The sequence below is a fragment of the Mytilus galloprovincialis genome, chromosome 4, assembly GCF_965363235.1.
Source record: "Mytilus galloprovincialis chromosome 4, xbMytGall1.hap1.1, whole genome shotgun sequence".
Taxonomy (NCBI): Eukaryota; Metazoa; Mollusca; class Bivalvia; order Mytilida; family Mytilidae; genus Mytilus; species Mytilus galloprovincialis.
This window is the reverse complement of record NC_134841.1, coordinates 33,945,514-33,970,906: the sequence shown is the minus strand read 5'-3', so window position 1 is coordinate 33,970,906 and position 25,393 is coordinate 33,945,514. Positions and strand designations below refer to the sequence as shown.

The following is a 25,393-nucleotide window of genomic DNA, read 5'->3' as shown; positions in this document are numbered from 1 at the left end:
ATGTCCTTGTTCCAAGTCAAGAATATCTTAAGGGTACCTTGTCCAATACCTAAATATTCATGATTACAAATCACAGAGATAAGATATTTTAGTGCTTTGATAGTCTCCCCTGTAAAATGCATTCACAACTTTTCCTGCTTTCTGATGATTAAGAGCTTGATATATTGTTTGGACATTTGTCTCATGAAAGATGTTTTTTTTAGACTTTTTGTGTCGAGTTTCTGTCTTATTGGCGTATTCCCTACCACAATTCATTCAAACTATGTAGATTATTTATATCAAACAATTTGTTTTATGTAATATCTTTATTATAAGATGAATTTCTGCATGCCTAAGCTTCAAATATAGGTTAATATAGCATGTGAAAGTAAATGCAAGCATGCCAGGGCGAAGTTTAATATGACCATAAGTTTAAGGCAAGAGTATGGACAGTCCACCAAGTTATGTCATGGTCGATAATAGGAGTATCGGTAAGAAGGAGTATAACCACTGCTTGTAGAGCTTGCAGTACTTGTAGAGCTTACAGAGCTTACGGAACTTCTTGACGATTCCATTCGGGTGATTATATCACCGTAATTTTGTAATCGGTTGGATATATATTTCTCATCACGATCATTGAACGTGAATTTAGTCATTGTACCATCGTCTATTTCCCTAATTCTAAGTGTGCTAGAGGGTTTGTAGTCCGATAAATTCTGTGTAGCTTTGTACATTTTCTCAACATTTCCTTCTTCTTTTAATTTCTGTAGTTCCTGATACTTTTCACCGACTTCTTCCGTTCTTTTATCGATTAGATCGATTTTTTCTCGGAATTTTTGTTTCTCGTTTCCAACTTCTTTTTCTGCCATGGCGATAAGTTGTTTCTCTCTTTCTTCTAATGCGGCTCTCAGAGCGGCAAACGATCCTTTAACTTGTTCTACTACATCCTGTTCTGCCTTATCAAATGTTTCAATTGATTGTTCGAGCGTCTCACGTTTCTCTTTCAGACTAGATTTTTCAGATTGCAAGTCGGACATGGCTGCTTCTATAATTGGCGTGTAATGCTTTATAGCCCCGTCTAAATCTCGCACGTTATGTCCTTTGGCTTCGGTATGATCTACAATAGTGCAATCACGACAGATTGGTTCAATACAACTTTCACAAAAGAAATTGATAGGTTGTGTTTCGTGTATAGAACAATATTGTACGGTATGTCTGTCAGTATTATTACTGAAAAAGTCTAGAAGCTGTATAACTCTATGATCGGTCGGTAATTGTCGTAATCCTTCTTGTGTAGAAATAAAGCTTTTAGAACACTGAGGACAAATTATCGTCACTGCGTTTGGAAGATCGTCAATCAAGCTTCTTCGATACTCAGCTTCAGATATAAACATTTGGATGATGCAGATACGACACAATGTATGATGGCATGGAAGAAGTTTCGGTTGGCGGTCGTCATGATTGTAAATTTCTTCACATATAATACATTTAAGGAATTTTTCTACAAAGGAACACTCTTCTAATACGATATTCCGTTTAACATACGGTGAACTGGGTTGACCACTGAACACCATTCGTTGGTCCAGGTTTGTAATGATTTTTTCAACAGACTCGTCTACAAAATATATATGAAAGTTAAGTCAAAATAATAGATTATAATAGTTAAGTCAAAAACTTAATGATAATTATTCTTCATATACATCATATTACTAATCAGTCACCATATACATGTATGACCTTCGATTCTAAAGAAATAAATTTAACATGCAAAATATATAATTGTAAGAAAATTTCTCAAGCGTAAAAATGAAAAGCATGTAAAAGTAGATTTTTGAATGATTAACATACAATGTGAACAATGTAAGTGATTTCTGAAATCGTTGAAGTTTTTGAAATACAACATACATAATATTTTAAAGTTCCGTGCTCCCTTTTAAACAGTTCCTAATTTATCTTTGTTTTTATATCCTTTTCAAAACATACGTGTTTGTTGATAACGCTAGTATGAAAGTGTAAAAATTGACTGACAAAAAACCTTCGTGCATAAATATCCACAGCGCCTAATGCATTTCTATCTTTTTGAAGAAAAAATTTAAATGACTTGAAAATTTGTTAGCTTAGTTTTATGATCCTCACCTGACCAATGGTATTTTACCATGTCCGAAGTAATTCATATCCTAATATCAACCACTAGCCTTTCCTTATTTCATTTAAATTAAAATGTCTAGACCCATAACGTTATATAACATCTAAACAATCTGAGAAATTTTAAAGACTGCAAACATCGTGTGAACTTTACATAGGAAGTGAAGTATATACAAGACAAAGTTAAGACAAGTATTTCACAAAAACATGCAGAGGGTAAAGGTTAAAGTTTAAACATTCAATCATATAAATTTTCTGTTCCTACAATGTACATTCTAGAAAAGGCGATAAGGTTCATGCACAGAAGAATAAAGACGTGCATAGAAAAAGTTTCGCTTGTAACTACAATGAATAAAAACTCAGTGGCGCAGAAGTGAACTAAAAAGTGGATATGGGGTAACTTCTTAAAAGGTGAGAAGCAAAAAAAATTGTTTACTAATTTGCTAATAGAAGTTAGTCGTTGTAAGTCCTAATACAGTTTCTATTTCTTATTTTCCAAAAAGTTGGTAAGAGGAGGGGATACAGTTGTGTCTATACTTTTGAGAAATGGGACAATTTTCACTCCACCCATTTCCCCTGCCTTCTACGCCAGTGATACTAAATTTCCACATGCATTTGTTTGGCCACCATTAAACACTTTGTTTGCTCTTTATAAAAAAAAAAAGAAAACCAGGATCTAAAAATAAAAATTTAATTACATAGTAGTGTACTATGGAGTTCAATTGCTAGTTTTAACACCAATTTTTATATCGAAAGCCAGGAAACAGCAAACAAACGTTTTTTAAGAGTGGCCCTTATAAGTGGTAAATACCTGAATGTTTAAACTTTTTCTGCGTAGGAGATATCATTTTAATCTCAATGATTTTAAGTGACACCTGTGTTCATTGAGAATTTTTATCCCTCGTGTGCTACAAGCTTAGGTCTGAAAAAAGGTTATAGGATGCACAGTAAGCTTCAAAGCTAAACTCAAAAACAGAAAAATAACAAAAGCTGAAGTTGTTAAAAGTTTTAAAGAAGATTAACTGCGGTAGCATTGAAACTTGAGTATTATTGTCAACAAAATCTGATGAGACGGACGTTTAATTATAAACGAATAGGAATTACATGATAATAAATCTGCTCGATAATTTGCCATTTATGCTTTAATAAAATATTTTGATTCATTTCACAATAGAAAAAGTTTCTGAACTGAAATTTCATTCCGATCTTATCCAACCAATGTTATGAAGACCTTAATGAAGCCGTGCACAATCTTTCACTTATAATTCAGACATATTCATCGCGGCTAGTAATGTTCTTTTTGTCATTTCATGTGTGGTCAGATCTGTTTGAAAGTGTCGAGGAGCTATTGTTTGCCTGTGTTGGGCATTGGTTGATTACAGACCCGGATTTAAAGTGAAGAATTTACAAAATAGTAGCTAAATAACTTGACAAAATAAGCTTCTACGAATCTTTGGGACGTGCTTAAGGATGTTTGCTTGTCACGTTTTGGAAATTTTGTCAAATTTTCGAAATCCTCTGGTTTTATCCATTTGAATGCCTTAAACATTATTGACTCCCATTTTTCATTTTATAAATCTTTTAAATGTATAATTATAAGCCATTTGTAAAAGTCTTATAAAATCTTATTTATTTTTTGATAGTTTTTGAGAACATTAACTTGTCAATGATAAAGCTAAGAAAAAATCAAGAGAGAACATTTTCACGCTAAAATTTCAATGGCTAATATCTTGAAAACAAGCACATTGACCTATATATATTTTTGACTTTTTTGATTCCTCAATTAATCCCCTATCAATATATACTAGATTTATTGAAAGTTATTTATTTTGAAACTGAGTAGCAAACATCCTAAAAATAGTAGACAATTGTGAATTAGATTTGTGTTTATTAATACGACAATGTAGAATAATATTGTGTATGTTATAAGCAGAACTCGATAAAAAGAGGGAAATGAGCTGAACAAATGGAGATATTCCAAAGATTCATATCCCAAGAGCCTGAGACTTAGATCAACAAATTTAAAACTAATATTGTTCTGTTTTCTGAATGATCTGTGCACATCAATCTTAAATTATTTTCTTATCATTGTTGACTTTAAAATCTACCATGACTACATTTACAGTCTTTGTGCTTTCATTTTTTAAATTATGCAATAATGTATTTGATTAGTAATGTATGGTGGTTTTTTTCTTTCTTATGTTACAACATGTGACAGGTGATGCAAAAAAGTGAATGACAAATAGACAATGCAAAATGTCACCAGGTGCAACAATAGCATATTGTCATAATTACAGCATGTGTAATCGCCCTTGAAAAACATGTACTGCCTTTGGGGGAAAAGAAAGAAATTGAAAAATACATACTCCATAACTGAAAATGTGTGTTGAAGACCAATAATTGCTATATATGGCTGTGTGTACAGTTTCTATTTAACGTATTTATTCCTATTTTTTCAGTTTAAAGTTTTAGCTGGTCAAAGTTTCAGCGACTTGGGACCAGTCTGGTAGGTCTGTGCATTGGTGATCGAAAGCCCCATAACCAAATGCACTAATAACATATACGAAATAGGCTTAATAGGATATTAAGGCCCTAGCTCTCGTCTATAACATAGTTATGGAATAAGAAACCGTCTATAATACTGTATTAGCTCAATAATCGATTGATAAAAAAATATAAAATAGTTTAACATAATTAATAAAACATAACTTCTGGAATAAAACTAATTTACATGTCAGGACATTTATAAACCACGATATAGTCTATCGATCTATTACATTCTACTACAATTTACTATATGTGGTACACGTATCATGAACAGACAAAGGAAATTCATATTTTGAAGAAAAAAACATTTACCTATATTTATCTACTACATTACCGTAACGGGTCAACTTATTTGATATATTAATATTTACTGTAGGTCAACATTGTACATGTATACACTTGAGGATAAATATAAACAAAAGATTTATATAAATGATCATATTATTATACCCAGTGGGTAGGAAATAAAACTTACATACCTGTTGAAAAATGATCTTGAATCATAAAGGGCGGTCTCAGGTAACTCTCTCCTTTCTTCATCTATCATCGTCTATACGCGTTAGTGTTTTCCGGTACCCTGTGGGCACTTTAGGATGACTGCGCATGCCAGGAATTTTAAAAATATTGCCATCGTCTGCTTTTTCATTGATTTAAGGCTAATATGGAATAACACGTAACCGTTAAGCCCCAGTACCCACACACAGATTGTTATTTAAATAGAGGGTCTATATGTATAATCGTACATTACATTTTGATTTCAATTTAAAACAGGCTATATTATAAAAGTCTTTAAAATAAAAGCAAAGAAATACATATATAACAAAATCTGTAGACATATATATTTTTTTTTCGTCCAATCCGGATAGGTTGCCTCAATTTTCATATATCGGTTTTTCTTTGGTATCAATATCTAAAATATAATATATTATACTTTTGGAGGTTTTAATTAGAATACATATCATTAAAATTCTCCATTCATATGCTTGTTGGCCAATAATTAAGTTATGCCATTAAGGAAATGCAACTGATTTTCTCTTCTTCTATGGTTTCTCCTAAAGTTACGACCCACTAATACTGGCAGTCCTATTGCCTAGATAGCTCTGTAGAATGCAGCCACTTCGTTCTCGGGTCATATCCTTTCTGCAGAATAACTTTTTAATTTTGTTGGTTGTTGGTTTTTTTTTGGGGGGGGGGGGGGTATTGCGGATCACAAAAGTTTTTTTTTGGGTTGCTTATATCAAAATGACAGATAGATAAGTTTACTTATAATGCATCATATTATATACACGTAGAAAAAATTGTAAAACATGGACTTTACTCTAATATTTTCTTTTTTCACTAGAAACCAAAAGTTGTTATGGGAAAACAAACTATTTGGTCTACCAAAGTGTGATTGTAATATCTCTTTTTTTAGTAAAGTGTGCACATGCTTTTTATGGTAAACGACCCAGTGTGGTTGTAAATTTTTTATGTGGAGTGTTCTCATGCTTTTCGCAGATAAAACTCACTCTTTAATGTGGAGGTAAGATTCTTACTTATATAGATATATATGTGCTTGTCCATTCGGTTAGTAACTGTAATTTAGAAATTATGAAAGACGCAAAACACGCGAGTTCCACTTTCATGTAAAATATAAATAACAGGACTAGTAGAATATGATGGACGATCTCTTTTGGAGAATCCAAAAGGTTAAATGGGGTATAAATAAAGGCAACAGTAGAATACCGCTGTAATCGATTGAGAGAAAACAAATCCCTATTACAAACTAAAACTGAGGGAAACACATCAACTATAAGAGGAAAACAACGGAACATTAGATACACCGACGTGCAACAAGAAGATGACTGTTCACAAAGATTCTTCTATTCCAGCAGTAAAAACCGTGTTGATGTGGATCGGCTTGAATGTGCATGCAGAAACGTATTCAGTGAAGTCTTGTCTCACTGTTATTTGCCTAACATCAAGTGGCGAATGTGTTTGACAGTCAGGCATATATATTCCGGACTAGAACAATAAATTATATAAGATCTACTTGTTCATTATTTTTGTAAATATTACATATTTGTAATGGTTTTATTTGTATTTAGTTGCAATCCACAAAGGAGGGTATTTTGCAAAGGGGCAGGCATATTGCCTTGCAAAAGGTAAATGTAAAACACGGACTCATCAAAGACTTGATGCAAAATTCTTTAACGTGCGGAGAGCGTTGCACTCCTTCACGAGGCATCTTATTTCAAAGAAACACATTCCAACCAGTAGTGACTACATGTATGTATGCATCCCGCTAAAACGGACGTCCTTTTCATTATAGGTTTCATTGCAAGATGGGAAAGGAAAAGTTCACCCCAGTCGATTGATTTTACAAACTTTCCAATTAGATGTATTGTAAATGCGTTCTCCCTCTCTGAATATGCATGAAATATTTAAAACTTGAATATATACAGATCAATACATGGCATTTTCCATGTTGGCCCGCGTATCAACCCGGTATCCTATATCAGCCACGTGTATGGGTTGTCAGTCTGTAAGTGTGTTTATGGCAAGTTTACTTCCGCTAGTTAGATATCATAAAACACTATAGTATAAGCATTTATGAATATGCAAAATGAAAATCGAAATTCAGTGGAATATAAACGAACGAAACCCCACAAATGAGATAACTAATACTGAAGAACAATGAATGATTTGTACGAAAAGAAAATTGCAAGTTAAACAACTCGTGTACAATTTAATAATTTGAAGAAAAGCAGTTTAAGTGTTGGACCAGCATTAGTGAACATAATTGGTATAAATCTGATTATCAAGGCTAGTTGACGGTGAAAGCATAAAGCTAAAATAATAAGTTATACAGATTAGACTTTCTTTTTGAGGAAATGTTGTCGCTCATTTTTTGAAATTATAATAGAAGTTCTACGTTTTTTCATCAACAAATGATTATTATAGTCGATCGGAAAAATGTATTTTCTTTGTGACGTTATAAGATATGATTATCTTTCTTTTTTATTCTGCCACCAAAGAACAGTACAGCATGAAAAAGCAGGTGTCATGTCTACCAGTAAAAACTTCAAAACCAGCGATCTATTTTTATAGTAGATCTATTCAGAATTCCATAAAATTACAAGTTTGGAAATAGGCTAAGAGTGAAATCTCTTTGAACCTGCGTTAGGATCCTCTTGCTTCAATATCTAGGTCGGATAATGTTATTACTGAAGATCAACGATTCAAGTATGAAATATATTTACAATGGCACAACTTGAAACTAATAAACTATAAAATTTGTATGAACATTTTACTTCACAGAAGTTTTCATATCCGCACCATATATAAAGAAACATTCGTGGATTTTTTGATATATAAATAAATATCGGCAAGAGATCATGCGTAAATATGAATGAATAAATAATAAGTTAAAGGTATAAAGCGTATCTAATAGTTTCCCTTGACATACATGTAATAAGTAAGAATAATAATCCTATATCATGCAGATTTAAATTTTACGTGGGCCGTTAAACTTTAGTACAACACTCCTAGAGAGTAAACAAATTTCAAATTGATTCATAAAATTCTTCGGATACAACTACACATATTTAAGAAATTGTTCACGCATGTTTTTGTAGTATTACTATCCCTTAATAAATTGAAAACAGTATTGTTGAAGTTAACATGCTATTATTAAAGCCGTTTTATCCAATGTCATTCATTACGTTGCTCCAAACCTCTCCAATCCATAGTTTGTACGTTTTGGTATTTTTTAAGCAAAAAGCGCCATCAATAGCATCTCACTTGAATAGACTATGTGTGTCGTTTTGTAACAATAAAACATATTCAATAACCTAATTTACTAAAGGCATGCAAATTTAAAGCATTTTTGCGATGATTTTTACAGTCAAAATTAATATTGCCAAGAATTATTTGAAACTGACATCCCCGAACACACTTATAGTTGACCGTATATTGTTTTCTGCTCTACTATTGAACTGAAAACTGACAGCAAAGTCTTTAGTGGCACGAGAAGGTCCCGGGATTTCTACCTTCCTACCTAATGCCTCTCTGGCAGACTGATGATGGGTAAACATGGCACTTATATCTTTAGTGTCTTTCGCGCTTTTAAGATTGTTCCTGTCCTTTGCTAATAGCGCTTCTCGATCATGAACAATGGCCAATTGATCTCCAATTTCGTTTCGTTTCTTGTCTATTTCATGCTCTGACATATTGAAAAGTTCACGTTCACGTTCATCAATGGCATCTCTGATTCGATCAAATGTTTGTCTGACCTGGACTGCAAGCTCTTTTTGAATTTGTTCAATATTTTCTGCCGCCTTTTCAAGCGCTTGTTTCTTTTCTTCAACGGATTTGATCGATTTATCCATTTCTGTTATAGTTTCATCCAAAACTGGTGTATATTTTTTCAAAGCTTCTTCTACGTTCATTACGATGTGACCATTCTTTTCTTTGTGATCAAGCACCGTGCAATCACAACAAACAGGTGTGATGCAAGGCTCGCAGAAAAAATTCAGAGGTTGCATCTTGTGTTTTGAACAATATTGGACATCCGATTTCCCGGTTAGTTTTATGTAATTTAGAAGCTCGAGTATTGTTGTGTCATTTGGAAGGCGTTTAATGTCTTGATCAGAACATATAAGTCCATCACGGCAAGTTGGGCAACAAATTTTGACTGCCATTGGCATACTTCGAAAGGCAGATGTTAAAGACTGTCGATACTCGCCTTCGACTCGAAACATCTGATTCAAACAATCGAGGCAAAATGTATGATGACAAGGCAACATTTTTGGTGCCTTTTCATCTTCATCGTATACTTCACGACAAATCATACATTTTAAGAAAGTTTCTTCAAATCGTTCTTCATCAAAAACTATGTTCCGTTTTCGGGTTGCCTTTGGGATATCGTCGTCAATTGGTGTATTTTCTGAAGAACCTGTAATGGAAAAATATAGTCATTGTAATCCAAAGCTAACTACAAACAAATTTCATTTGGTTTACTTTTTCCTGGTATTTTTTGTTGTTCTTCTTCTTTTGTTTTGTTTTTTTGTTGCTGTTATATTTATGTTGTTTTTTGTTTTGTTCTTTTGTTTGGGGGTCTTTATCTATATATATATATATGTGTAGAAAATTTAACAATGCATAATTTTTCTCCCATTGCTACAACATAATTATAACATCTAACCTATTATGGATATTCAACTGCAGAAAATTATGTAAAGTGTCCTTTCTTAACAATTGATATTTCCTACTTGACAACTGTTTGATAGTATGTCAATACGTTTTTGCTTCTCTTTTGATATTATATGCGTTTGTAATTTGACTTACTACAAGTATAAATACTAATCTTGTACTAGTAATTTTTCTCTTCAAATAATGTGGCGTTATTTTATTAAAACTTATTACAAAACAAAATAGGGGTTAGTTTGCAGTTTAGCTTATTTTTATCAAATTACCGTAAGTGGTTAACTCATCCTCCTCAAACTGTTTCAATTTCTCGTCTAGTTTCTGCATATCTTCTTCTTCTTCTCCCATTTCTTCGACAATTTCGTCCTCCTGATTTTGTCCTCTCCTGTAAAGAAAAATTTATAAATTTCTGATATTCCTCTCTATAAAAATAAGGCCATGTGGTACGATTGCCAATGGGACAGCTGTCCACCTAAGTTCAAATGAAGTAGATATAAGCAATTATAGGCAACCGTACGGACTTCAACAATGAGGAAAACACATATCGTATATAGTCGGCTATCAAAGGCCCCGCCATGAAAAAAAAAGAAACGATTCAATTGAGAAAAATAGCTGTCTAGATTTTGACAATATTATATATTTTGATACTAGTGTTATAACAGTCTATTTTAAATTAGAAATCAGTCCATTTCATTTGCCGATTGGAAAATGATAAAGAAAAAGACGGACATGTTTGATAAGGGTCTGTGCATATACAATGTTTCAGTTTCAGTGTAAACTAGGTCTGTATTCAAAGTGCAGCGTGGGGCGATATTTGGTTTTAAAATTTTGTTATTTTACGTACTAGACTAGACTTTATATATTGTACTCATTATTTACTGAAATTTATCAATTTTGAAGTTTTCTATCTTTCTGTACCTTACTCATTAATATATTTTGTATAAAGCGATAAAGCTTGACTTAAAACATTCACAGATAATAAAAATAGAATGAAAACGAATCGATTAACTGGAAGTAAGCAGACTTGTGTTGTAGTGGGGAAAGCACAGAGCGATGCATGTACTGGATTAAAAGTTCAGTTTAATTTTAATACACCGAAAGTATGGCCATTATGTGCTGTTTCGCATAGTTTCACATAGTATCATAGTCTCAGTTCGGAATGTTCAAACTCTAACCTGTTCTTGAACTATTTTTTAACATTCTAAGGTCACATCGCTAAAGCAATTTAGTACTTAGAGTTTACGCTAGGCTTGAAAATAAATACTAAAGACAGATCTTTTGCAATATTTCGAATAAAAATGTTAGACGCGTTTTGATGTTAAAATGACTTACCACAAATCATAGTACGTCCTATACGGCATATTAACTGGCCACAACTAAGCTCCGGGGTAAGATATGAACAGGCTTTGTTACAGATATGACATTATTAAATGGCGATTATTAGTCATACAATGAATGTATCAGATTGGACAACGGAAGATTAACATTTTATAAGATTTAAAGTATAAATACGTGCACATTAATGTTTTAATTTGTGGCATCACTCCCAAATCGGGGAAGAAAGTATGCAGCCTTTTGTCGTGAACCTCATAAACAAAACATTTCGCATTGTATATGTGTATTTACTTTCTATATATATTAAATGTTGTTGAAGCTTTAAAATCAAATAACTAACAAGTTCAAATCAACTATTTGGAAAGTAAAAAGTATCCACCTTTTTTATTGAAAAGGGAAGCTGAAAGAATGACAGAAAATACCATGATGGCTTTGCGAACTTTAGAATCGTAGAATGATGCTAAATGTGTATCCAATTTGAGACTACATTGGATCTGAGACTAGTATTCTCAAATTGGATACACATTTAGCATCATTCTACGATTCTAAAGTTCGCGAAGCCATCATGTATACATGTTCTTACATCGTATTTTATTGCAAAATCAATGGTGAACACTGCATGGTGAATAATGTCCCTGCCATTATATTTTACGTATCTTTTATGAAATTGATGAAAACATTACGTGTTCTTTATTGCCATTTAACGATATTATAGTTAAAAACTTTGTATAGATGATTACATAATAATAGTTGAACGCATATTTTATTAAGTTTTAAAAACGTTGTCTACAAGCGAATGTATTACTTCACCCTTTGTAATGGTGGTCGTTAGACATTAAAAAAATCCTGATTTTTTTTAAACTTTGAAACCAACAGAAATGTATCTGGATTTTATAAACAAACTAGACCATACACATTATTATTTTTAAACATTCAACTATCACAGTTTTTAAATAATCATTTGAACATGTATACCAAAACTAATTTCAATCAAATGGCGAAATTGCGATTAATCATCTGTATGATACACGAGGAGGGGAATAAGCTGTGGTTTTGTAACCACAAAATCTTCCAGCAATTAATTCGATCTCAAAACAACTTGGTTCAAGACCAACCCTACCTTAATTCGTATCCTTTAATTCCCAAATACACCTTGCTTTTTACATAGGTCCCTTCTTCACATAACCCGCTATCAAAGTGATGGTTTAATTGCCAGTATGTAAATAAAATGATACAGTAAAAATGCGGACAAGACTTGAGGGGACGTGATCTAGAGAAGTGTGCCAAAATTGTGTCAAAATAAAAAAAGGTGTTGCCCTCGCTTAACTATTAGAAGTTCTACTTTTAACTTCACCCTGGGGATATTATCGTCATTATCTGTTATTAACCCACAAGGACATAAAATATAATTTATCTAGAAATAATAGTCGGTATATTGATTTAAAAGCATTTAAATTAAAATCATCTTTTGATTAAGACATTTGTATGTACAGCGTTGAGTTTTAAGTTTAAAAGGTTGGTTTAAAGTAGGAAATGATAGTTACATTATGATCAGTTTAAACGAATATACAACAATGTAACAAAAAAAGATAAATAAGATGTGTACAATTATCAGTTGGGGTCGTAATGTTTATTTGTTTGTATCATCGCTTGTTTGTATATCATGTATATAGCCTCCTCAAAAAAATCATAACATGTAAAATGTTTTTGTTTTTTTTATGACTATAATTTTTAAAACAATCAATCTTTGCTGACTGATTTTCTTTCATCTGTTACCTATACTCTAGTCTAGCCTCATACAAATCCATGTGTTCCCGTGGCATGTTCCGTTCAGAGGAAATTATTCTTTTAAAAAGCAATATATAACCTTGCTTTAAACAAAACTCGTGTAATATTTTGTTCTCTTCTTTTGTCAATTTAAATTGAATCTTACACTAGTATTAAATCTCGACAAATCGGATTGTCATTATTGAGGGGGGAGGGGGCTGGCAGGACCTTTTTCGAGACGTCGTGATCGGCTATTTTTCAGCTCGGGATTTCGGGATTGATCCTTCCGGGTTCCGGGGATTCTTATTTCGAATTTCGGGATGTCGAGATTTAAATTTCTTTAAATTCGGGACCTCGGGATTTCATGTTTTTAGCCCAAGATTTCGGGATCAGGACCCATCCGATCCCCCCTCATTATTACTGTTTACGGTTTACCAGAAAGAATCATTATCGAGTTCAACATTTGGGGGATTTACATCATGTACATGTATTGTTTTTAGAAGGGAGAAAGGATTTTTCACCAGAATGCCCACTACTTTAACATCATATGTGTTCAGCACCATTGTTGAATGCTTAAACCTGATAATATATCCATAGACATATAATACAAAGAAGATCTCGCAAGGATATTTAAGAATCTACATTAGTTTACCGAGTGGCGAATCTCTTGTATTTCATGCCTGTGATATGTCATACTAAATTTGCTGGACAATTGATGACTCAGAGATATTTTATGGAGACAAACAGAATAATTGAGAAAGAAAGAGAATATTTTATACACGCTTGGCTAAAAATGGGATGAAAAAGTTGTGTTTAAATTTTTTCAATGTGACTTCCAAATGTTTGAAGTATTTGTCATCCATTATAAAACTTTCTGGAGCATATAAGGTATCACGAAGACAACTTTTTTTTTATAGAAAATCAGCCTCCGGTTTAAGAAGATGACGTAAACACAAATTTAAATCACATGCAAAAAAGTGACACACCTTCACATAAAAATATCCGCTGGTTTATGTACTTTTATGTGATCTAGTATACATGTATAAAAATATGTAATGTGTGTGCATTCATGTGAAGAAAATACATTTTTAAAAGTAAAATCTCATAACAATAGAAAAGAAGCAAGTAATTTATTAATTCAGGTTAAAAGTCACTACATGCATTTGATGAACAAAGGCCAAGTTACGTTTCTTAAACTCCTTGTCCTATATAGCATACCTCCGGTGGATCCGGGGGGGGGGGGGGGGGGGCTAGGTGAAAATTCGGTTGATTATATTTGAAATCACAGAAGCATGACTGTCGCGGCCACTCAGTCTTAAGGTAGTCAGTGGCCGTCTTTTTAAAAGATTCTGGATCCGCCAATGGATAATACCTCCACCTCATGATCTTTCTTGTATTTACTCATGAGAGAAATTTGAGAGAAAAAAATAAGATCATCATGAGACCAAAATGGCTAAGAATGAATCAGAAAATAAGCGAGGTGGACATTATAAATATTTTCTTATCGACAGAAACAAATTGTATTCCAACACCAGATGACCATCTATAAAAAGATCTGTTTGAATACAATTATTCGGAATTGTCAAAAACGATAGCACTCTTTTTATCGGCTATCGGGACGGGTATAATAATTGGTAACACAAATATAGATATGCGGTACACTTATGCCATAAGCTCCATTTGTCTACTTTTTCTTGTTTATAGCATCATCGAGTTCGACTTATTGCCGAGTCTATAAGTACATGAACAACATAACGGGTACAACATATTGAGCAGATTTTGCCCACCTTTCCGGGACAAATCACCTTAGGTTTTGGTAGGGTTCGTGTTGCCGTCTTTAGTTTTTGTATATTGGTGTTGTATGCTGTTGACTTTTGCAATGACGTTCCCAGATTTTCATAAACTAATGAGTTTGAAATACATTGTTATCTTGCACAACTCTTTTCACAAACAATTGTTCAATAGTTGTTGGGAACACACATGCTGTCATATTATGTTTATTGGTTTGTTTATTGTACAATTTAAAAGACCATGCAATATCGTATAATTAAAGTCATAAATTGAAATAAATTTCAAACAATATATAGTTACACACTAATACTTCTTTATTGATTTATTAGATTACGTATTTACTTAGTCTGGTTAACAATATACCTACATGTACTATCGATTAGTATGTTAAACTTTATGAAAATGGCCTATACTGTATACATACATATATATACATCATTCTTTTATGGGAAAGGGTGCTAAATATAAACTATGTTTTTTTGTGTAGACAGTAGGGCAAGATGTTTACTTTTTAAACACTGTCAACGGAATGCCCTTTTGATACAAATTTTGTTGGAAATTAAGCCTTGATCTTTGAAATGCTTTGGAATGTCTTAATAAATCAACAAGGATCGGATTTTACATTTGCTGTGTAGTCGGAATATCATCATGATTCCAATATAACGGACATTAAGGATTCAGCAAATGCTTCCAATAGTCAAAAGAGTTTTGATTATCACGTGTTTTAGCTTCATAATTATATTGCAGTTGTACAACGACCCAAATGAGAATTCCACCTTATTGTGTGTATCGATATAAATATATTCTATTGATTAAATATTTATGTTAGTCACATTTTTAATAGACTTGAAATCAATGGTAGTAGTTTTACATGGCTATATAGGAAACATAAAAGTTTTACGTGTATGTAATCCAGTTTACTGAAAATGGTCGCTGATGCTGATGCCCGTGCTGATGAAACAAGCACATATAAATACGCGTACATGGCGTAGGTTAGGGTTAAAATACATAAAGAAGATACTCACACCTTTTGATGTTTGTACCGAAATAATAATGATCTGATTTGTTTACATTGATAACTTACCTGGATTTTTTTACCTGAGAAGTGTGTATTTTGTAGTACTGTCTTGTTACACTATATATTATGTTTCTCCTTCAACATATTCAATAACCAGTAATGAATTCCACTTTGTTCAGAATCGTTGTATTTATTTTAAAAAGAGTCATTTAAGCATGTTTTGTCCTTATTTTGTATACACATCCAAAATCAAGAATACAGTTTTTGATTGGTCTATCGATTTTAATTAGGTCACTTTAACATAGGCCTGCAGACAGTGTTAGAAGGCTCTCGATGGTAATATCCTCAATTAATCTTGAAATATATTACCACTTAAGTGGTATGCAATTATGTATATTGGCTAAAAGTTGGTCTTTCTTAACAAACTTATTTGATTCATTAAACACAAATATAGAAACATCCAGCCATAAATTGAGTGTTATAAGTTTCTTGCACATGTACATACAAAGTACGCTAAATACCTATAATATGCTGCACTCCCAGATATGATCGATTTGTGAATCGATAGATGCTGAAAGTTGTGTAAATTAGTTAACATGCATATATCTATTAGGCGATGAAATGAGTTAACTATACTATATATAATAAAATATTAATTTTCGCGAACAGAAATTCCAAAATATGGCATCAGTAAGAAGAGTTCAGTGTACAACTAACGTGAATACTTAGTGGGACCTGCTCCAGTCATGCTTCAGTGATTCCCTATATAATCAACCCACGAAAAGTAGGGGACCGACATGGCCCACTTAATCCGCCTATGTTTCTGAACGTGTAGCTAACTTAGCTGCTAAATAGCTAAATAGATAAAGTCAAGATAGCAGCTAGGCTAGCTACACATTCAGAAGTAAAAAATCATTGAGCATTACAATTTGTATTGAATGTATTTAGGTGCTGTACATGTTGACCTTTGTCTTTGAGAGCGGTTAGTAACAATCCCAGTTCTTAAAATGTAGACAATGGACACAATTGTGAACCATGACGATATTGGTTTCGGACATTTTTTCCCTGATTTCAATTTCTAACCATTTAATAATTTCTGAATTATCTGTATTTGCAATATCCTTAATTGTATTTCATGTGTAATCATCTTCAATTTCTTCGTTAATACACAGTAAATTGCTATTTCTGATGATGAAGAATTTGTATGCCCGGATGGAGAGTTGTCTCATTGGCACTCATACCACATCTTCTTAATATGCGAATGGTTTGCTTTTCATGAATCAACGCTTATCCATTGTACATGTATCTATAACTTCATGAAATTAGACACACAAAGAAAACAATAGATTATAATTTGGTGAGTCCATTTCAGCGACGGATTTAGGAAGCGTTGATTCTAGAAAAAGAATCCACGGCAAATGAATAGGCTGACGTCACCACAATGGTTTAAAAAAAAAGAATCCACGGTATGAATAGGCTGACGTCACCACAATGGTTTAAAAAAAAGAATCCACGGTAAATAAATAAGCTGACGTCACCACAATGGTTTAAAAAAAAGAATCCACGGTAAATGAATAGACTGACGTCACCACTATGGTTTAAATATATTGAATAGTAAAACGTAGTATTGAATATATTAACACTGCTATTTTCAGTGTTTGGTACAAGTTGACTATCACTGGGCACAACAGTTCATTATAGAATGCTATGGGGAAAAACCAGAGAACACTGTTTGTCAGAAAACACTGTCAAACACCCAAACGTACCCAGAAATGAAAATACAATTTTCGCTAATATTCACAAATTTAATAAACATTCGTTTAAAGAACTTTAGCTTTAGTAAGATTTTTAGATATAATTTATTTTGTATTTTTCATTTCGGGTCCTTTAATATCTTGGGTTTTGCTCTCATTATTGAAGGTCGTTCGTTGACCTACATAGTTGTTAACTTTTACATCATTTGTTTCTGGTTGAAGGTTGTCTAATTGACATGCATCTTCTTATAGAATTGGGAATGGAAACGGGGAAGGTGTCAAAGAGACAACAACCCGACCAAAGATCAGAAAATAGCCCAAAGTCACCAAAGGGTATTCAAAGCAGCGAGAAAATTAAGGTTTATGTACCCTTCTGTAGCCATTTTTGTACGAATTTTTCAAACCTTAATTGTTTCAAAACTAAAGATATAATAAATAATAGAGATAGGCCATTTAGTACATGTTCCAAGGGGAAACTTGATGCAAAGCATTATTTTTTACTGTTTCATTGCATTTGATTGAAAAAGAGGACTTTGTGGCAAATAAATCAAGATTTTTATAGAAAATCCATAGCCTTTAATACAGAGATTTTTGTAATAAAATTTGAAAATTAAATTACTCACTTGATTTTCTATGATGTGCTAGTGTTTATTTTTTACAAAAAGTTCTAAGTAACCTGTAAATTCCAAAACACCTTGTGCTGAGTCACTAAAATCGAGCGCACCCTAAAAGGTGTACTTGATTTTGGCCATATTTATATTTGTCTTAACCAATAACTACATTTATAAACATGTTTTAAGGAAATCAATGCTAGCACTGCATGCAATAATCCTATATCTATCAGTCATCAAATTGCCAAATATTAGAGTACAAGGATAAAGGCTGTGGATTTTCTATAAAAATCTTAATTTATTTGCCACAAAGTCCTCTTTTTCTATTAAATGCAATGGAACAGTAAAAAATAATGCTTTGCATCAAGTTTCCCCTTGGAATATGTACAAAATGGCCTATCTCTATTATTTATTATATCTGTAGTTTTGATACAATTGAAGTTTGAATTAACAAACTAGGATTACTAGCAGTTACTGACATGCCAGCTTTAGACCTGATTAAACTGACCGAAAGACTATGACTTCATGATATCATATGAAAATCAAGTACCATCCTCCCTTTAGAGCTTAAGTTTCATGCCAACATAAATTATACAAGAAGAACACAAATTTATATAAGCAATGACCGTATGATGTAAATATACTACTAAATGATATTTTTGCAAGAATGAAATATAAAAGACGCATTTTGTTTATGAAGAGATCAAATCATGTATATAATTTTTAAGGAACAAACGAACAAACGATCGAACGAACAAACGAACGAACGAACAAACAAACAAACAAACGAACGAACGAACGAACGAACGAACGAACGAACCAACGAACGAACGAACCAACGAACGAACCATCGAACCAACGAAAGAAAAAACGAACCAACGAACGAAAGAACCAACGAACGAACGAACCAACGAACCAAAGAACGAACTAACGAAAGTTTTTAATCAAATCAAAACACTGTAGATCTAAAATAAATCAAATCAAATCAAAACGGTTGTGTGAAATCAAAACAGTTGTTTGTCTTTATAAAATTTCGGAACCAATGAAATTTACAGTAATACCACGGCACCAATTAAGTTTTTGTGGAATTCGGGCTGCTCCTTTAGAATTCTTTTTAATGTTTTCAACTTTTTTTTGTATTTATAATAGCTTTCTTTTTTATCATGGTATTGTCTGTTATAATCGACTTCTGGTTTGCGAGTGTTCATTTTTTTTGGCGGTTGAATTAGGGGGCCCGGGTGATGAATTCCCCCTTTCCTAAATGTCTGAATCTGCGCCCGATTTTCGTATCTTCTGTATATTACTGATAGGTGAATTGTCCGCAGATTGAAAGTACTAAATTTACAAAACTATCTTAAGACAGACGTAAAACCATAACATATGTGCGTTGCAATATAAAAAAATGTAGTGTAACGGTCGCGGTCCGTTCGAGCTATCCGGTAAGGTGACCGAGGCTTAACGTAACGTCATAATAGAAGAAACGTTGTCAAAGTGACGGCACCTCCTATTCCTCACTACACAGTTTCATCTGTCGCAGTTAGCAGTGATTATAAAAGAAGAGAACACATATTGAATTATTTCAATCAGAATACGAAAAATTATGGTAGAAAGAACGAAGAAGGATCGGTAAGCATATTTAACATTAATTTATGCTCATTTTGATAATGTACTTGTGTTAAAGATATGGAACTGTACTTAAATGTTCGAAATGTTTTGTGTAAATTACTTTATTACCATTATAATTTGTATAAATAGAACCGTATGCAGCCTAACAAGGGTAGTAGGATTAAAGTTATCTAATTGCTAGAAAACGAATCAAACTATTGCAACATAAGGATGCCTCTCCAGTAAATAAAACAAAAACACAAAACAAACAAACAAACAAAACCCAGCGTTTTAAACGTTGACCGCAACTAAACCAATTTGAAAGTGACATTTGAAATTCAGAAACCACTACTACTGGATCTTAGTATAATGATGAGATTTTTTTTTAAAGATTTGAACGAAAAAAGTAAATACGGTGTAAGTTGTCGGTTATTTTAAACTGTGGTCCTTCCTATATCAATTTGTTGACATCATTATAAAACGGAAATGTTATCATAACATAATAATAAATATAATGGCTGATTAGCAATATAGTCCTGTAAAGAAATCTTGAACTATTGGCAAACGGAGTACTATATCTCCGTATTTGTCTACCAAAGTATACAGTCTTTGGCCCCAAATTAAAACATAATACCTCCGTTATACAAAACATCCTTCATTTATACGGGTGATTCCTTCTTTTTTTTTGCTGAGAAAATTTGAAAACTTAAAACTTATTTTTTCTCTCTTTTGCAGTGATAAAGTTGAAAATATGGCACCTACAAAGCATACTGTGCACAAGAAGACGACAGAAAGTAGTAAGTTTAAGGAGCCACTTTGTCGCGTGTTATTCCCTCTTCGGTTTATTTTATCAACGGACTATTTGTTTTAATTGAATACTGTAGGTTCGTATAGAAAACAATTACGGGGAGCTTGATTAGAACGGAATTCCGATGCGTTTATAAATGAGTTTTGATTTCGGTGAAGTAGTTTAAATCTGACTATCCCAAAAACAAATTAAACAATTAGTCATAACTTTTCGAAAGGACAAAAACATGAAGTATAGATGACCATTACCTATGGCTAGGTTCTAGACATAAAACAGGCATATCAGTGGTGGTTCGAACAGAGCGGGAGGGGTCCGGGGGTTAGAGTCCTCCTTTTTTACGGCATTGGTCGTAAAATAAAAGGGGTTTTAACCCTCCCCCTTTTTGGATCTGCCACTGCAGGTTATAGGAATGGGGATGACACTATGCTGTTCTATAGTGTAATACTTGCCACTGTATTTTGGTATCGATTTTATACATCAACGTTATGTATGATATTTTTATGAGTATTTCAAATCATAATTACACTAAGTCTTATAACAGCACGGAACTACATGTTAATAATTCGAAGAAGATATTTGTAATTAATAAGTTGCTCAGTATACTTCGGCTTAGAAACCCTTACATTTTTTCAAACACAAACCTTTTTTGGGGAAAAGGGTGGGGGGGTTAGTTAGCACACTGATCGAAGCAAAACGATTATACTTTGAATAGTAACTGAATACTGAAATGCATGGGGTAGAATCTGAACTACACGGAACGCTCCAGCGTCTTGTAAAACCGCTTCGTCGATCATGCATTACCTTATTTCCAAGTCTATTTAAACGTTGACGAATAGAATCGATACCGAAATACAGCGGCAAGTATTACACTATAGAACAGCATGGTGTCACCCGCATTCCTATAACCTGCAGTGGCAGATCCAAAAAGGGAGGGGTCCAGGTTTGGAACCCCCTTTTATTTTACGACAAATGCCATAAAAAAGGAGGGTTACAACCCCCTCCCCTCCCCCTCTTTTCGAACCACCACTGATATGCCTGTTTTATGTCTAGAACCTAGCCATAGGTAATGGTAATCTATAGTTCATGTTTTTGTCCTTTTGAAAAAGTGTTGATGACAGTTCTACGTGCATCTCTTCTGTGAACACCTTTTCTTAACTCGGAGCTTGACATTGTACAGATATTTTTTAACCTGTATATTGACTTCTATATGTCTTTTCTTTCTTCTTAGTTTTTGTTTTGGTGCTATTTCATCATTTCAGTATTATATATTCCCAACTCATTTATTCAAATTGCAAATTCGAACAGAAATAAATGATAACAATGGATCAGGCTGAATGCAAAATGTGGATTGTCTAATGTAGATCAATATACCACATCATTTACTAATACAAGGTGTTGTGTTTTTGTAGTCGGATCAAGAAGCCAGAAATTCAAGATAGAGTATGATACAAAGGAATACGTAGACAGGACAGGGAATGAGTAAGTCTAGTTTATCTTTAAACAAATATGGAATATGAGACAATATCAAATTTAATTATCTTTAAAAAAAAAAGTTCTAAAACCATAAAGTACACCAATATGTACAGTATTGCCACATCCTTACCACAATGGTATATCTTTCGACAAAAAAAACCTCCCAAAACGGATGTGAAATTTTAAACTAAATCAAATGAAAGTTTAAAAAACTTCTGATACACTAATACATACCTAGAGTACAGAGAGACGAAAATTCAGACTTGTAAACAAACATAATGCCATCGAGAACATATAGATAAAATGTCTAATAACTTAATAGAAATAAAAGAAAATAAGGAATGCATGATGATAATGGTATTCTACATTGGAATTCGACTGGAAGTCATTGAGTTACATACGACAACATATAAGGTTATCCTCTAAAAATTATATATGGTTTTGCATTCGTATTTGTATTGTCATCTCTTTAGTATCGCAAATTAGGAATGACCATACTTTCTGCTGTCTGCTCTATGGTCGGGTTGTTGTCTCTTTGACACATTCCCCATTTCCATTCTCAATTTTATTTATGTTTTAATTGGTTAGTAAATTTAGCCACTACTTGCTGATGTTGTGATAAGAATTAAAAAAGAAGATATAGCATGATTGCCAATGAGACAACTTTCCACAAGAGACCAAAATAACACAGAAATTAACAACTATAATAGGTCACCGTTTTTTACAACTGATTTATGTGAAAAAATAACGTTCTGTACGAGGATTATGTTTAAGAGGCGAGTAGCGAATCGCTATACATTACAGTAAGAACAAAAAAAAAAATCATGATTTCAGATTGCTTGCCAACTGGAAATGTGTAATACAAGAAAAAGAGAAAGCAATCCATGCAACCTCCAACAAACTACAAAACATGCGACCAAGCAAACTTTCCAAGAATAGGCTGAGGCAAGAAATAGAGCAATACATCGATTTTAAAGAGGCTGACAGACATGTTATGAAGCGATGCATGCATAATCTACTAATTTCAACGAAAGATAAGCTTCATTCCTTAAGGAAACAGAAACAGTTTTTTCTTGATACACAGAAAACCCTGGAAAATGTTTACAAAACAATTGAAAAGAGCAACCGCTCAAGAATTCCAAATCCTTTTCCACAATTTATTCTCGACGTCAAACGCGAACATAACCAACAGTTCAACGAGGAACTTCTGATTTCATCAAATGGTAGCTTAAACAAGTATAAAAGAAAAATGATCGAAGTCAACACTGTCATTATTGATGACACCACGTTATATATCGGGAGAACTGGTAGAACACACGTGATGACACCAATCCATGAAAATATACTAGAATCAGACAAGTGCATTACCGGCGAGTGTGTTGACTCTTGCTGTACAATCCGTAGATCCGAATCAGAACTTAGTTTCCTTAATCATGAATTTGAAGTTGAGTATAATATGTTTGAACTATCTTTAGAAAGCAAGGAAATTGAAAATTATTCTAGAAAGGAGGAGACACAAAGGAACGAGCTCCAAAAGCATTCTAAGAGATCGGAAATTCCTCTTCCAGTAAAACTGCCACAATTGCTAGGTAACGAGAAAATGAAATACAAGGAAAAGTCGCCCTCTACTCCAGTACAACTACCACTACTGCTACCAAACAGGAAGATTAAACACGTGGAAGAGTCATACCCAGAGACTCTAAAACGCCATCCATTGTTACCTAACAAGAAGTTAATATACGCGAAAGAACTATCTGACACTGTTAAACTACCACCAGTGTTACCTGACAAAGAGCAAACATGCATGCAAGACCACCCCTTCACTAATCGTCCTGGTACTCCAAAACTGCTTCCACCCTTACAGTACTTGCCACAAAACTTCAAACAGACTTTAATTGTAAAAAAGAGCAGAGATGAAAATAAAGATAAAAGTATAAAAGTTATGTCAACAGAATCAATGTCTAAACCAGCACCACAGAAACTAGGTGAGACAACAACTTCCAGTGAAATTTTAGATATGAGCCTACTAGAATTAGGTTCTCAAAGGCCAAAATGGAAGAGTCAGTATAGAACTTTTACACTGCAAAAGACATCTCGTAAATATTACTACGTCAGTAATAGAAAGTACCGATTTTCCAGGCTGCATCTTTCATCTGGTAAAAAATGCTATATTCCTAAAAGCAAAAGTGACAAAGTAAGCAAAATTGTTTATGAAAGATACTGCACCAAACGAACACAAATCAGGGACGAAGGAAAGCAAACAGACAGAGAAAAACCAGACAAATACCCAGAACCAAATCAAATTTATACATTGCCACAAAATATGAAAGATACATATATTAAAAATAATATCAGGAATGAAAAGAAAGAGAAAAGTAAAGTTATTCCAACGCAATCAACGTCTATATCAGCTCCACAGAAAACTAATGAGAAAACAGCAAATGGTGGAGCTTTAGATATGAACTCAGAATTCGCTCTGAAAAGGGTAAACTGTGAAAATAAGTTTCCAACTTTTAGGCTGCAAAAGACATCTTGTAAAGATCGCTACATATCTGAGAGAAAGTACCGATTTTCTAGACTACATAAGGCATCTGGTAAATGTTGCTATCTACCTAAAAGCAAAAGTGAAAAAGTATGCAAAATCGTTACTGAAAAATGTTGTACCAGAGGACCACAAAAAAGGAATGTCAGAAAGCAAACATATACAGAAAAACCGGACAGCTACCCAGCATCAGATCAAATTCATACATGGTCAATAAATTTGAAAAAGATGTTAATTGTAAAAAAGATGAGTAATGAAAAGAAAGATAAAAGTGAAGTTGTGAAATCAATACATTTATCATCACTAGAGCAGACTGATGAGACAACAGTTTCACATAAAATGTCTAAATCAAAACAACAGCAGGCCAATGAGACAAAAGCTTCCACTAAAATGTCAAAACCAGCACCAGAGCAGATTTTTGAGAATATCAGAGAGCAGACAGAAAGAGAAAAATCGGTCAGCAACATAGAAGAAGACCAATATCGTACTATAATGGATATTGCAGTGGATGATAAATATCCAACTGAAGACATTTTTCACAAAGTGGATGATAACGAACTGATAGGGTTTTATCAGATGCAAGAAAAAGACCTGTTTCCTGTCATCGAAAATATGAGTTACAGCAAAGCGATAGGAGTATTCAAGAAACTGCATGATAAGCATATTGCAGTCATTCAAAGCATAAGTGATACCTTAGATGACACTCAAAGCTCGAGCTCAGAAAGTACAATAGGTGATTTTCAAGGGGCAGGAGAAAATGGTGGTACATTGAAATCAGCAATGAAAACATTTGTGAAAAAACTGATTCCAGATTGCATAACGAACGGTAAC

At 33.2% G+C, this 25,393-nt stretch overlaps 2 protein-coding genes and 1 long non-coding RNA gene across 10 annotated transcripts; 1 reads left to right on the top strand and 2 right to left on the bottom strand.

Annotated features, from left to right (window-relative positions):
• Nucleotides 1-286: 286 nt before the first annotated feature.
• On the bottom strand, nucleotides 287-5,309 carry LOC143071946 (tripartite motif-containing protein 3-like). Of its 5 annotated transcripts, none has more exons than XM_076246656.1 (3): nucleotides 5,151-5,284; nucleotides 2,936-3,046; nucleotides 287-1,594 (listed from the first exon to the last, which is right to left on the bottom strand). In XM_076246656.1, exons 2-3 carry the CDS (start codon nucleotides 2,970-2,972, stop codon nucleotides 447-449), a joined length of 1,185 nt encoding a protein of 394 aa, XP_076102771.1. In that variant the 5' UTR covers nucleotides 2,973-3,046; nucleotides 5,151-5,284; the 3' UTR covers nucleotides 287-446. The 5 variants fall into 5 exon arrangements, with proteins under 5 accessions (XP_076102771.1, XP_076102772.1, XP_076102770.1 ...); XM_076246657.1 differs by having other exon boundaries at nucleotides 5,147-5,164; XM_076246655.1 differs by lacking the exon at nucleotides 2,936-3,046 and having other exon boundaries at nucleotides 5,151-5,309.
• A 2,637-nt stretch (nucleotides 5,310-7,946) lies between these two features.
• LOC143071945 (tripartite motif-containing protein 2-like) lies at nucleotides 7,947-16,041 on the bottom strand. 4 transcript variants are annotated; one of them, XM_076246653.1, is made up of 3 exons: nucleotides 15,836-16,041; nucleotides 10,128-10,243; nucleotides 7,947-9,607 (listed from the first exon to the last, which is right to left on the bottom strand). In XM_076246653.1, the coding sequence occupies exons 2-3, from the start codon at nucleotides 10,204-10,206 to the stop codon at nucleotides 8,580-8,582; spliced, it is 1,107 nt and encodes a 368-aa protein (XP_076102768.1). In that variant the 5' UTR covers nucleotides 10,207-10,243; nucleotides 15,836-16,041; the 3' UTR covers nucleotides 7,947-8,579. The 4 variants fall into 4 exon arrangements, with proteins under 4 accessions (XP_076102768.1, XP_076102769.1, XP_076102767.1 ...); XM_076246654.1 differs by having other exon boundaries at nucleotides 15,850-16,041; XM_076246652.1 differs by lacking the exon at nucleotides 15,836-16,041 and adding an exon at nucleotides 12,314-12,417.
• Nucleotides 16,042-19,641: 3,600 nt separating this feature from the next.
• On the top strand, nucleotides 19,642-22,026 carry LOC143070567 (uncharacterized). The gene is made up of 3 exons (XR_012976581.1): nucleotides 19,642-19,760; nucleotides 20,475-20,536; nucleotides 21,957-22,026. It is a non-coding gene; the product is annotated as an uncharacterized LOC143070567 (long non-coding RNA).
• The last annotated feature ends 3,367 nt before the right edge of the window (nucleotides 22,027-25,393 follow it).